At 38.2% G+C, this 13515-nt stretch overlaps 1 protein-coding gene across 3 annotated transcripts in view; it reads left to right on the top strand.

The window, feature by feature from the left end:
- Window positions 1–13515, top strand: part of PLEKHH2 (pleckstrin homology, MyTH4 and FERM domain containing H2) — a 128573-nt gene that overhangs the window by 93730 nt on the left and 21328 nt on the right. For 2 of the 3 annotated variants that reach the window (XR_008624370.2, XM_055108024.2), the window contains exons 20-24: window positions 5239–5418; window positions 7836–7933; window positions 9633–9814; window positions 10728–10879; window positions 12736–12833. Coding sequence is in view for 2 of the 3 variants with exons in the window: in XM_055108024.2 (XP_054963999.1) it covers window positions 5239–5418; window positions 7836–7933; window positions 9633–9814; window positions 10728–10879; window positions 12736–12833 (710 nt within the window). In the remaining variant the exon portion in view is untranslated. Of the gene's footprint in view, window positions 1–5238; window positions 5419–7835; window positions 7934–9632; window positions 9815–10723; window positions 10880–12735; window positions 12834–13515 lie in introns of all 3 variants that reach the window. The other variant, XM_063594981.1, reaches the window with a different exon arrangement.

The following is a 13515-nucleotide window of genomic DNA, read 5'->3' as shown; positions in this document are numbered from 1 at the left end:
AAAGCCCTCCCCTTGCAGCCAGGCGCAGTGGCTCATGCCTGTAATCCCAGCACTGTGGAAGGCCGAGGCGGGCGGATCATGAGGTCAGGAGATCGAGACCATCCTGGCTAGCACCATGAAACCCTGTCTCTACTTAGAAAATACAAAAATTAGCCGAGTGTGATGGCATGCGCCTATAGTCCCAGCTACTTGGGAGGTTGAGGCAGGAGAATCACTTGAACCTAGGAAGTGGAGGTTGCACTGAGCCGAGATCGTACCAGTGCACGCCATCCTGGGCAGCAGAGCAAGACTCCATCTCAAAAAAAAAAAAAAAAAAAAAGCCCTCCACTTAATAGACAACCCTTTCTCCTCCACTCCTCCAGCCTCAGATAACGGTGGACCTTCTGTGTTTCCAAGTCTGGACTCTACACCAGGATCTTGGTACTTCATTTTTCCCTAGTCTCTTGGAGCTCCATCTCTTTCTTTTGGCTTTGTCTTGCCTAAGTTTCTCCCATCTCAAAAAATCTATTTGTTTATTAGATAATATGGAATTATTGTTAATTGTGGGGTCATGGATGGCTATAGAAAAAATCTTTATCAGCTGGAGATCCAGCCTGAAGTATTTATTGGTAAAGTAATATGATATACATTAAAATACTCCAGAGGAGAAAAAAGTAGAGGTGGGGAGGTGGTGAAGTTTGGAAAAATGCTGATAATTATTGACACTGGGTGATGGGTACATAGGTGATTATTATGCTGTTCTCTCTACTTTTATACATTTTTTAAATTTCTATAATGGAATGTTTAAAAATACCCACCTGTAGAGTACACCAATACCTAAAGCAAGAAAGACTATACAAGTATATTTGAAAATCTAGATGATGTGGTCAATTTTATAAGAAAATATAAATGACCAAAATTGATTCCACAGGAAAATGAAAATCTAAACAGAGTTTACCAAACTTTATGTGTAGATAATTTCAATGCTGTTTAAATTGTCCCAAAGCATAGAAAAAGAAGGAACTTTTCTAAATTCAATTTTTTCTTTTACTTTTTACTTGGGACAATTTCCAACATATACGAGTAGAGAGAATATTACAATGAGGCCTAAAGTACTCATCTTTCAGATCTACAGTCATCAACACATGGCCAATTTTGTTTTATTCTCCCATTTCCCACTGCACCCTAACTTTGGATTATTTTGAAGCAATCCTCAGTCATTATATCACTATATTCCCTTTGTTAAATAAGTATTGCTTTCATATGAGAATGCAGCAAAGATTGTACAAAAATAATAAAATATTAGCAATCAGAATCCAGCATCATTTAAAGAATATTAAATCATTCAACTCAATAGCAAAAAACAAATAATCCAATTTTAAAATGGGCAAAAGATCTCAATAGACATTTCTCAAAAGAAGACATACAAATGGCCAATAAGTATATGAATAAATGCTAAGTATCGCTAATCATCAGGGAAATGCAAATCAGCATCATAATGAAATATCATCTCACCCCAGTTAAAATGGCTGTTATTGAAAAGGCAGAAAATAACGAATGCTGTCAAGGATGCAGAGAAAGAGGAAAACTCATACACCATTGGTGGGAATGTAAATTAGTACAGCAACTTTGAAAAACATTATGGAGGTTCCTCAAAAAACTAAAAATAGAACTACCATGTGATCCAGCAGTCTCACTGGGAGTATATCCAAATGAAAGGAAGTCAGTATATTGAAGAGATATCGGCATTCCTATATTTATTATAGCACTGTTCACAAGAACTGATATATGGAATCAACCTAAGTGTTCATCAGTAGATGAATGGATAATGATGGGCCGGGCCAGTGGCTCAGGCCTGTAATCCCAGCACTTTGGGAGGCCAAGGCAGCCAGATCACTTGAGGCCAGGAGTTTGAGACCAGCCTGGCCAACATGGGGAAACCGCGTCTCTACTAAAAATACAAAAATTAACTGGGCGTGGTGGTGCATTCCTGTAATCCCCGCTACTAGGGAGGCTGAGGCACAAGAATCGCTTGAACCTGGGAGGTGGAGGTTGTAGTGAGCCTAGAGTGTGCCACTGCACTCCAGCCTGGGTGACAGAGCAAGACTCTGTCTCAAAAAAAAAAAGGTAGTATATATACACAATGGAATATTATTCAGCCATTACAAAAAACAAAGCCCTGTCATTTGCAACAACATAGATGGAACTGCAGAACATTATGTTAAGTAAAATAAGCCAAGCACAGAAAGACAAATATCTCATGTTTTCACTCATAGGTGGGAGCTAAAAAAGTGGATCTCATAGAGGTAGATGGTAAAATAGAATGGTGGTTACCAGAGGCTGGGTAGTAGGGGGTGGAGGGATGAAAGGAGGTTGGTTAATGAGTACAAAAATACATTTATATAAGAAGAATAAGTTGTAGTGTTCAACAGCACAGTAGGGCAACTACAGCTGACAAGAACTTAGAGTATATTTCAAAATACTTAGAAGAGAAGATTTGGAATGTTCCCAACACAAAGAAATTACAAATGTTAGAGGTAGTCGGTATCACAATTCCCTTGATTTGATTATTACATGTTGCAGACATGTATCAAAAAATTCATATACTCCAATTATATATGCAGCTATTATGTGTCGATAACATTTTTTAATGTTAGAAAATATTAAATTATGACTGAAAGGGATTTATTCTAGGAAATCAAGGATGGCTAAGTATTAGGATATCTATTAATATTACTTATTATTAGGGAGATAATCATATCTGTAGATGCCAAAAAGGCATTTGACAAATTTAACATTTATAGAATAGCAATACATAGATACTTCAACATGATAAAATATTCCTGTTTTAGCTAAAAGCAAGCATCATGCTTTATGGAGAAATTTTAGAAACATTTCCACTAAAGTGAGAAAAAGACAAAGATATGCCCCATTATTTTTAAAATTTTTCAATTAAAGTATAAATTATATAAAGTTTGTTATTATTATTATTATTTAACATTCTGTTAGGGAACTAACCGATGTTATTAGGCAATAAATGAAAATATTTACAGATGGTATATTTGTATACCCAGAAAACCCAAAAGAACAAACTAAAAAACTACTACAAACAAAAAGAGAATTTGATAAGATAGTGAGAGGTACAAAATAAGCAAAAAACAAACGCTTTTATGTGTGCAAGCAACAACCAGTTAGAAGATAAAAAGGAAGAACTACTTTGGGCCATGATGGAGCCACAGGGACTGGATTTGCCCTGCCAGTGGTTTTCAGATGTTGAATGTAGACAGTGTAGGACAGATTCTTCGGAAAACTAATGACATACACCCTGTGATTGCTGCAGCTTACTGTCTGGAGAGATTCAAGACTGCTGTGCAGAGAGGGAACACCCAAATAGAGCCTGGCAGTCTTCCTGAGTCACGGAGACAGAGTTCAGAATTTGAGAAGGCCAAGGTAGTTAGACTTCACAGGGCTGATCGGGTGCGGTGGCTCACCCTGTAACCCCAGCACTTTGGGAGGCTGAGGTGGGTGGATCACCTGAGATCAGGAGTTCAAGACCAGCCTGGCCAACAGGGGGAAACCCTGTCTCTACTAAAAATACAAAAATTAGCGAGGTGTGGTGGTTGGTGCCTGTAATCTCACTACTTGGGAGGCTGAGGCAGGAGAATCACTTGAACCCAGGAGGCAGAAGTTGCGCTGAGCTCTGTTCTCCAGCCTGGGCAACAGAGCAAGACTCCATCTAAAAAATAAATAAATAAATAAATCACAGGGCTGAGAGGAGAGAGCTAAAGAGAGGGAGGGAGGGAGAGCTCCAGAGATTCGTGTTTTCATCTGAGAACTGAAAAGCATGTGTGTATGTGAGGAAAATACCTGAGGCTGAGGACAGAAAGACACAGGCAAAAAAATTCCAGCTCACACAGAGCTGGAAATAGTTTTCCCATATTCTAGAATGGAAAAATCTTTGATACATTGGACATCAAATAGAGTGCACAGAAGGTGATTGCCTCTGGAATGGGGCCCAGATAGTCCTAAATGTAAGGCTGTTTTGGTCCACCCTAAGAAACTTAAAAGAGACCTTGAAAGAACCAAACCATTTCCAAGTAATTTAACTGTCAACTCAGAGCAAATCTAAAAAATGTTTAAAGCATACCAAAAAGTCCAGTGCCCAAGAGTATAACATTCGCAACATCTGCATCCAGTCAAAGATCACCAGGCATACAGAGAATCGGATCAAGTATGACAATACAATGGGTAAGAAAAAGTAATCATAGAAACATATCTAGAAATGATGCAGGTGATGGTAGATAAGGACATTTCTGTGTATCTGTTGTCTACTGTTACATTTAAAATTTCCCCAACACTTAGTGACTTGCAACATTTGCTATTTCACACAGTTTTGAAGGGTCAGGAATCTAGAAGCAGTTTAGCTGGGTAGTTCTGAATCATAGTTTCCTGGCGGTACCATCAAGCTGTCAGCGGGGGTAGCAGGCATCTGAAGATTGGAATGGGGCTGGAGGATTCCAAACTCTCTCACGTGGCTGTTGGCAAAGAAGCCTCAGTACCTCACTACATGGGCCTCTCCAAATGACTGCTCAAGACATGGCAGCTGCCTTCCCCAGAGGAAATGATCTAACGGGGAAAGAGAGAGAGTGACCAAGATGGAAGTGCATTGTTTTTTATAAGCTAATCTTAGAAATGGCATGCCACATGCTACCAGTCACACAGACCAACCCTGGTAGAATACAGGAGGGAATTAACTATGGATCTGAATGTCAGGATGTGGAGATCACGGAGGACCACTTTGGAGATTGGCCACCACACTTCACATGTTCAGGAAGGTAAAGGAAAGCATGAGCATTTTAAGAAAAGTAAGAGAAGATATTAAAAAGACCCAAATTGAATTTTTAGAGATGAAAAATGCAGTGACTAAAATGAAAAATATGCTGGATGAGATTCACATGTATTCTGAAGCTCTGTTATTAAGTATGTAGATGTTTAGGATTGTTATGTCTTCTAGATGAACTGACCCCTTTATCATTATAAAATGACCCTCTTTATCTCTGGCAGAATTCCTTGCTCTGAAATCTGCTTTGTCTGCTATTATTGTGGCGATTCCAGATTTCTTTTGATTAGTGTTATCATAATATATCCTTTTCCATCATTTTAAACAAAAACTACTGCTGAAAAGATAATCGATATAATTCATGCAGAATAAATCTAATCACTCCTCACCTTGAATATATCTTTTTTTGTTTAATTCAGACCTGCCAGCTTTTTATAAATGCTGCAGTTGACTCTCCTGCAATTGATTACCACATATCTTTAGCCCAGAGTGCTTTGCAAATCTGCCTGACACATCCTGAGCTGCAGAATGAAATTTGCTGTCAGCTTATTAAACAGACAAGACGAAGACAGCCACAGAATCAACCAGGACCATTGCAGGTAGATATTAATATTGACACATATACATGCAATTTAAAGTGATTTTTTTTTTCTGATTGTAAGAATGATACACATTCAGCATAGACATTTGGAGAATACAAAAAGTGCAGAAGGAAAAATAGGTATTAATATTTTGATGTCTACCTTTTTGGTTTATTTATATGTTTATATATAAATGTGTGTATGTTGGTGTGTGTACACTCACAGTTTTTTATATTGCTGGAGTTACAGTGTGCATACTACTTTTTTAAACTATAGAAAATAATCGTTTCCCCTATATCCTTAGACATTCTTCAAAACATTAATGGTCATGTTAACATTAAGTACTATACATTTCTGTATTTTTTCCTATAATAAATACCTCTGCAGTAGACATCTTTGAACCTAAATGAGATGGAGTTTCCCTCTTGTTGCCCAGGCTGGAGTGCAATGGCACAATGTCGGCTCACTGGAACCTCCGCCTCCCGGGTTCAAGCAATTCTCCTGCCTCAGCCTCCCAAGTAGCTGAGATTACAGGCATGTGCCAACACTCCCGGCTAATTTTGCATTTTTAGTAGAGATGGGGTTTCACCATGTTGGTCAGGCTGGCCTCGAACTCCTGATCTGAGGTGATCCGCCCACTCTGGCCTCCCAAAGTACTGGGATTACAGGCGTGAGCCACTGCGCCCACCAGGAACCTAAATCTTGTGGACAGGTCCAGCGAATTCCTTTGAATTTTTAGAATTTTCCTATATCTTCAACAACATTGAGTATATTTTAAACTCTTACCAGGCAAAAAAAAATATTTCACTATTGACTCAGGATGCGTTTATTAGTGCAGTTGAATATATTTTTCAGGTGTTTGGTAGTCATCTGTGTTTACTCTTCAATGAACACCTGTTTTTATCTTTGTGTATTGACTGCCTGTTAGCCACAGGATACATCAGAAATTTCTTACCTTAGCATATAGGACTGTCAGGGTTGGATCCAGGTTTTGTGAGACTGAAGCTTATACGGTTTGGGAAATGCTCTTTAAGACAAAGACTTGAAAATGGATTACTTTTGCACATTTTAGAAATCATATGACCATGTAAACACAGTTAATAAGCCTTTCCCAGGACCTGTGCCCAAGAGGGAATCTGAAGCTTAAGCTTCATCTGCATCAAGAACACTTTGTCATCTGGCTCCACTGGCCCGCTCTTTCTCTACTTCCTGCCTCCAGCAGACAGTGAATGAATAAATGCGCCCCATCCTTCAAACACACTCCACCTTTGCAATATTCTCCACCATGCACCTGATGGTATTCCTGTTACCTGGATCCCTCCTCTTCCTTCCCTTCCGTAGACTTTATAGTCCAGCCCAAGCAACATATTCCCTGTGATCCCTTCCCTGACTCCACAAGAAGTTAGTCATTCCTTCCATTGGTTATGCTTTAAAAAGTTAATACGTGGTATTACCATGTTGTATTATAATTTACTGTTTAAATATATAACTCTCCTACTAGACTGTAGGTTCCTTAAGGGCAGGGACAATGCCTATTTCTCCCTCTTTTTTAATATAACATTTTAAAAAGGGCTGAAAATTATATATAGGAAACAAGGGCAAATAAGATCTCTATCCAACTTTTTTAATATAAGGTTTTAAAAATGACTGAAAAATTATATATAACAAACAAGGGCAAATGAGATCTCTATCCTACTTTTACATTTATTTACTCTAATGAGTTTGTCTAATGCTTAACATTTTTTAACAAATGCAGTGTTTTATAGGATAAAGAAATTAAAAAAATTTTTTTGTTGTTTGAAGACTTTTTGTACCTTGTTTAGTGGTTGAGCATTAACCACCATGTTCTTCAGAAGAGAATTCTGCTGTAACATGTTTTATACTTCCTTGAAAAAATATAGAAAGGAGAATACAGAACAGAGCAAAGGAAAAATAAAAATCACATATATTGCTGCTACCTAAAGATAACCTCTGTTAATATTTTTATACTTGTCCCTTATTTAGGTATGTAGATACATACGTATGTGTAGGTAGATTGGTTTTGATTTAGGGCATGTGTTTTCTACTGTTTTGCAATCTGCGTTTCTCAAAACTATTACTTGTATTTCAAGGAATGAGTAAATACGTAAGTGAAAAAAAAGAAACAATGTTCCTAATCTTTGAGTGTAATGTCAAAAAGGAGCACCTTGTCTGCTTGTGCCTTGGTTCCTCAGTTGTAGATAACCATACACACAACTAGATGGATCATAGATCTGACCCAATGTAGAGTTTTTTGTTTTTAACCTATGATAAATGCTGTAAACAGATCATGCATATGTGAAAGAAGCAAAACGTTTTTGGGTTAAGAGAGACTGTCATCAGCCCACTGCACTCACTCAGATGTGGATCTCTGACTGGCACGTGGTATCTAACCTATGGTGCTTCTCCCTGCCCAGGGCTGGCAGCTCTTGGCACTCTGCGTTGGGCTCTTCCTTCCCCATCATCCTTTCCTGTGGCTCCTCAGGCTTCACCTAAAGAGGAATGCAGATTCCAGGTGTGCAGAATACTAGCCAGCTGAACTGTTTGTGTGGTCTCTGAAAGTCTACGATAAATCATAAGTATTTAACGATCTGCCAGGTACATTTTCAGAAGAATGTATGAAACAAATATTGGTACAGGAAGCCTTTGGTTATCATTGATGTGGAGCTAGGAAAATATTTCCTTTGTTATGTTAAATCTCTTAGGGAAGATTGCAATAAATACTTGAAAAACTGACAGAGAATATTTTTAAGTGAAAAGTGTATTTGCATTTCAAGTATGAATGACTTAGCATTAGTGGGTGTTCATTCAATAAAAGCAACTATTTTGTTTCCTTAGTTTTCCCTTTTACTATTTCTCTGCACATTGAATTCTTTTATGTGAAAAATTTCCCCCATGGTCTTCCCTCCTTTTCTAATTGTATGTATTTGAATTACTTCAGAATTGTGACTCCTTTGAAAAACACATTTAAAGTTCAACTTCCAGAATGGCTTTCTTACATTGGGACCCAGGTCACTCAGCCAAGGCTTATCCAGGGTCATTTTGTCCACCAAGAGGTTTGTGTCAGGTTGCTTAAACTCTTGGACTAAAGCAAACACAGTAAAAGAAACAAACAAATAAACAAACTCAACTTGGAAGCAATAGGAAAATATTCTACAGTTCATAATACATTTTGGGGCCTCTGTGATCAAGGTCATCTGTGACCAAGGTCAGGTAATTTCAGTTGCAGTCACTGAGGAGCCCCGAGACCAAGGATCTGCCTACAGGGCACTTGAATACAAACATATTTGACAGGTGTTATCAATCTGCTTGAATAAGCAGTAAAATTTATGTATAACAAACAAGGACAAATAAGATGTCTACCCAACTTTTACATTTATTTATTCTAACGAGTTTTTCTAATGCTTAACATTTTTTCACAAATGCAGTGTTTTTTATAGAATAAAGAAAGAAAACATATTTTTATTTTTGTTTGAAGATTTTTTTTTTTTGAGGCAGGGTCTCACTCTGTCACCTAGGCTGGAGTGCAGTGGCATGTTCTTGGCTCACTGCAACCTCCACCTCCAAGGTCCAAGTGATTCTCCTGCCTCAACCTCCCAAGTAGCTGGGACTACAAGTGTGCGCCACCACCCCTGGCTAATTTTTTGTATTTTCAATAGAGACAGGTTTTCACCATGTTGACCAGGTTGGTCTTGAACTCTTGACCTCAGGTGATCTGCCCACTTCAGCCTCCCAAAGTGCTGGGATTACAGGTATGAGCCACCACGCCTGGCCTGAAGACATTTTTTTTTTTTTTACCTTGTTTAGTGGTCAAGCATTAACCACCATGTTCTTCAGAAGAGAATTCTGCTGTAACATGTTTTTATAAGTTACTCTGTACTATTCTTCATGCAATTGCTTTCTTTATATTTGTTAATATTAAATCACTGTATATTGACTTGTGACTGGTAATTTTAAATTCAGCTTGTGACTATAATAATACAGTAAAGATGAAGAATGCTTTGTGGGGAGGTTTGAGTGAGGCAGTTACAAAAATAAAGAAGTTGGAATTTGAGGAAAGTTACAGCAGTTTAGTATTATCATTCAAAAAAAGTTACTGTCAAAATTAGCCTAATACATTGTGATAATGTACACGGATGCTTTCTTAATGGTTGCACATATTAGGTTGTCAATTAAATTTATTCTTAGATTTTATCTTAAGTTTTGTATTACAGGACAGAATTTGGAAAATATGCCATTTACTGCCAGCGTTGTGTAGAAAGAACGCAACAAAATGGTGACAGAGAAGCAAGACCCTCAAGGATGGAAATTCTTTCAACTCTTCTCCGAAACCCTTATCACCATTCTTTGCCCTTTAGTATACCTGTGCACTTCATGAATGGGATATACCAGGTAGGTTACCTGATGAAAATATGCTTAGCCAACAATCCTATGTACAAGTTCTGTTATAGGGAACAGAGACTTCTCTGCTTACTTTTGTCAGCACCTGGCAGTGACAAACATGCAAATATATTAGATTTACTATCAGAACAGCTGAGTTTTGAAACAGTTTTGCTATAAAGGATTCACACTAATAACAAATCCATATTGAACCAAATAAGGGATGGGCTTCACTGCCATTATGATTCTGATGGACAGAAAAATAAAAAACACTTCGGTTGGGGCTTTTTCCCATCAGTACACCTCCTAGGTGTGGAAATAATTACTGATACTGGGTGTGTACAATTTTAGTCTCTTTTAAAATCTCCAAATCTCAGAAATTATCTGGGAAAACTTCACTGGGCCCTTCCAGTTCTCAGATCTAGATGCCTGCTTATTAATTGAAGCAAACATGTTCCCAAACTAGCAATTAGTCTTTGTAGCCATATGCCTTTTATCACAGAATTCAGATACTTAACTGCCTATTAAAGAAACAAACATTAAATACATAAAAGTGTTCATTTATTTAAACATATTTCTTGTTCATTTTCCATTTGATTAAAGATTGCATATTGTACTATAGTTCTTGGTTTGCTTCTAATGGGTAAGCATAATATCTTTGCAAAATATTTATAGCTGTCAACTGATCATTCTATTTTGGATTCATGTCTGTTGGCTGAAGCTGAGATTTTTGAGTTCTTCAGCAAGCTAATTTCTGAAGTAACTGTTAATTTTCTCCAGAGGAGCTTTGGGAAAAAAAGTTGAAGCACCTAGAAAAATCTGTTATCATTAATCATGCATCAAGTATGCTCTGTTTCATCCTAAAAATCTCAGTTTGAAACTATATATTTCTTATTAAGAGAACTGCTTTGTTATTTCTGTCTAGGTAGTTGGTTTTGACGCATCTACCACAGTGGAAGAATTTTTGAATACTTTGAACCAGGACACAGGAATGAGGAAACCAGCGCAGTCTGGATTTGCGTTGTTCACTGACGATCCTTCTGGCAGAGATTTAGAGCATTGTCTTCAAGGAAACATCAAGGTGAAACCAAGTCCTTTTCAGGAGCCAAGCCCAACGAACAGCAAAGAAGCTACTCTTTACAAGAAGAGTAAACTTTGCAAGAAGTTTAATTCCGGAGTTTTCCAAAACTTTAACCAATCTAATCTCCACGATAAGGAAAAAAAAATGCAGGACTTTGTTAAACCCATAGAATTCTTAATACACAATCTCTACATATACACATTCCATATTAAAGAGAGGAAAGGTGTTAGTAATGGAAATGATACTCTAAGTATTAGGATAATAAGGGTAGATATGTAGAAGTGCTAATAAAATGGCTTTCCATTTTTTCCCATTTATTCAGCAATACTTACTAAGCTATTTTATTGTATCCCAGGGGCTGGCTGGACTCTGTGGGGAATACAAAAGGACCAGAAATAGTCCCTGCCCACAGTGAACTTAAAATTTGCTTACGGAAGAGCAGCTTTATACACAGATAACCTTGAACTAGGGTTGAAAGTGATGAAAGTTTTGAGAGTGCTGTGAACTTTGCACAGAAAGAGAGAGATTAAGTTCAGCATTGGGAGTTAGGGAAGGCCTGAGCTGGAAATGAAAAATGGTTTAGGAAACAGACCTGTGGCCGGGTGCAGTGGCTTACACCTGTAATCCAAGCACTTTGGGAGGCCAGGGCAGGTGGATCATTTGAGGCCAGGAGTTTGAGACCAGCCTGGGCAGCATGGCAAAAACCCATCTCTACTAAAAATACAAAAATTAGCCAGGCATGGTGCCACACGCCTGTAGTCCCAGCTACTCTGGAGGCTGAGGCACTAGAATCTCTTGAGCCCATGAGGTCGAGGCTGCAGTGAGCCGTGATCACGCCACTGCACTCCAGCCTGGGCGACAGAGCAAGACTGTCTCACAAAAAAAAAAAAAAAGGAAGAAAGAAAGAAAACAGACCTGTGGAAATGAAAAGGGAGGGATTTTAAAAGAATCTTTTCCAGATCATAGTAAAATAACTTTAATAGAGCTTCCATTTAGTAATGGCAATAATATATATAGAATTAGGCCGGGTGTGGTGGCTCATGCCTGTAATCCCAGCACTTTGGGAGGCCAAGGCAGGCAGATCATTTGAGGTCAGGAGTTCAAGACCAGCCTGATCAATGTGGTGAAACGCCATTTCTACTAAAAATACAAAAAAATTAGCCAGGCATGGCGGCGGGTGCCTGTAGTCTCAGCTACTCGGGAGGCTGAGGCAGGAGAATCACTTGAACCCAGGAGGCGGAGGTTGTAGTGAGCTGAGATCGTGCCACTGTACTTCAGCCTGGGTGACAGAGTGAGACCCCATCTCAATTTGAAAAATAAATAAATAAATAGAATTACAGAACCACAAGGGACCTTAGAGAAACAATGCACTTATTTTGCAAATGAGAAAGCTGAGGCCTAGAGAGGGAAATGAGTTACCCAAAATCAAATAGCTAGACCTGGGTCTGGACTCTTTCCATAAATTATATGTCAAATTTCTTTGGTATAACTTTAGTTATTAAAATCTTTTTGAACTCGGAAGGTGAAAAACTTGCTTCTTCAGTGACCAAATCATGGAAAAATCCCTGGAATCTTCTTGTTTCCAGTTTCAGGCAGTCCTACATTACGGTTCCTTTTTGAGTAAAAAATGCATGGCCACAGTCCAAAGTTAATGTGTGTCCAAAAGGATAAGTGGACCAAATAGCAATTTATAATTACATACTAAACTCAGAGCCGCACAGAGGCTGAAAACAAAAAGCTTGAGTATATTTGGTTTGATCATATTAATTGAAAAATTTCAGTCTGCAGCACACTTGTCTTCAAAAAATGTTGATTTGAAAAGTACTGTAAATCTCAGTTTTCCACTTCCTTTCTAGATTTGTGACATTATTTCCAAATGGGAACAGGCTTCCAAAGAACAGCAGCCTGGAAAATGTGAAGGTACAAGGACTGTTCGTCTGACATACAAAAACAGGTGTGTAATACTGCATCCAGATGCCAAAGTATGAGTATACAATATGTTCTAATAATGCACCTACTATTTACCTTTCTATTGAATGCCTTAAAAGTTATTTATTTGTAAGTTTGTCTTTCTATAAATGATAACTCTGTTTCTATAGGAAGAAAACCTTGTCACATAAAATTTTGTTTCTAATTCTAGTCTCTTAATGTCATAAAGAATTATATTTTATGAAAATATGCTTTTAGACAAACATCAGAAACACTAGGTTTCAGCTGAGCACGGTGGCTCACGCCTATAATCCCAGCACTTTGGGAGGCCAAGGTGGGCAGATCACCTGAGGTCAGGAGTTCAACTTTGGGAGCCAACATGGCAAAACCCCGCCTCTACTAAAAATACAAAAATTAGCCAGGCATGGTGGCATGTGCCTGTAATCTCAGCTACTCAGACAGCTGAGGTGGGAGAATCACCTGAGCCCAGGAGGTTGAGACTGCAGTGAGCCGTGATTGTGCCACTGCACTCTACACTCCAGCCTGGGCAACAGAGTGAAACCCTGTCTCAAAACAAACAAAAAATACACACACGCACACAATCAGAAAAACTACAGAAAAAAATAGCTGCTCTCTTAGAGTAGTTGATACAAGGATGCATTTTTCACTTTCATAATTTCCTTTAACAGTATTATTACATTTTTCAT

This window comes from Pan paniscus, chromosome 12, assembly GCF_029289425.2.
Source record: "Pan paniscus chromosome 12, NHGRI_mPanPan1-v2.0_pri, whole genome shotgun sequence".
Classification (NCBI taxonomy): Eukaryota; Metazoa; Chordata; class Mammalia; order Primates; family Hominidae; genus Pan; species Pan paniscus.
Note: the sequence above shows the minus strand (reverse complement) of the source record. Positions and strands in the feature narration are given on the sequence as shown.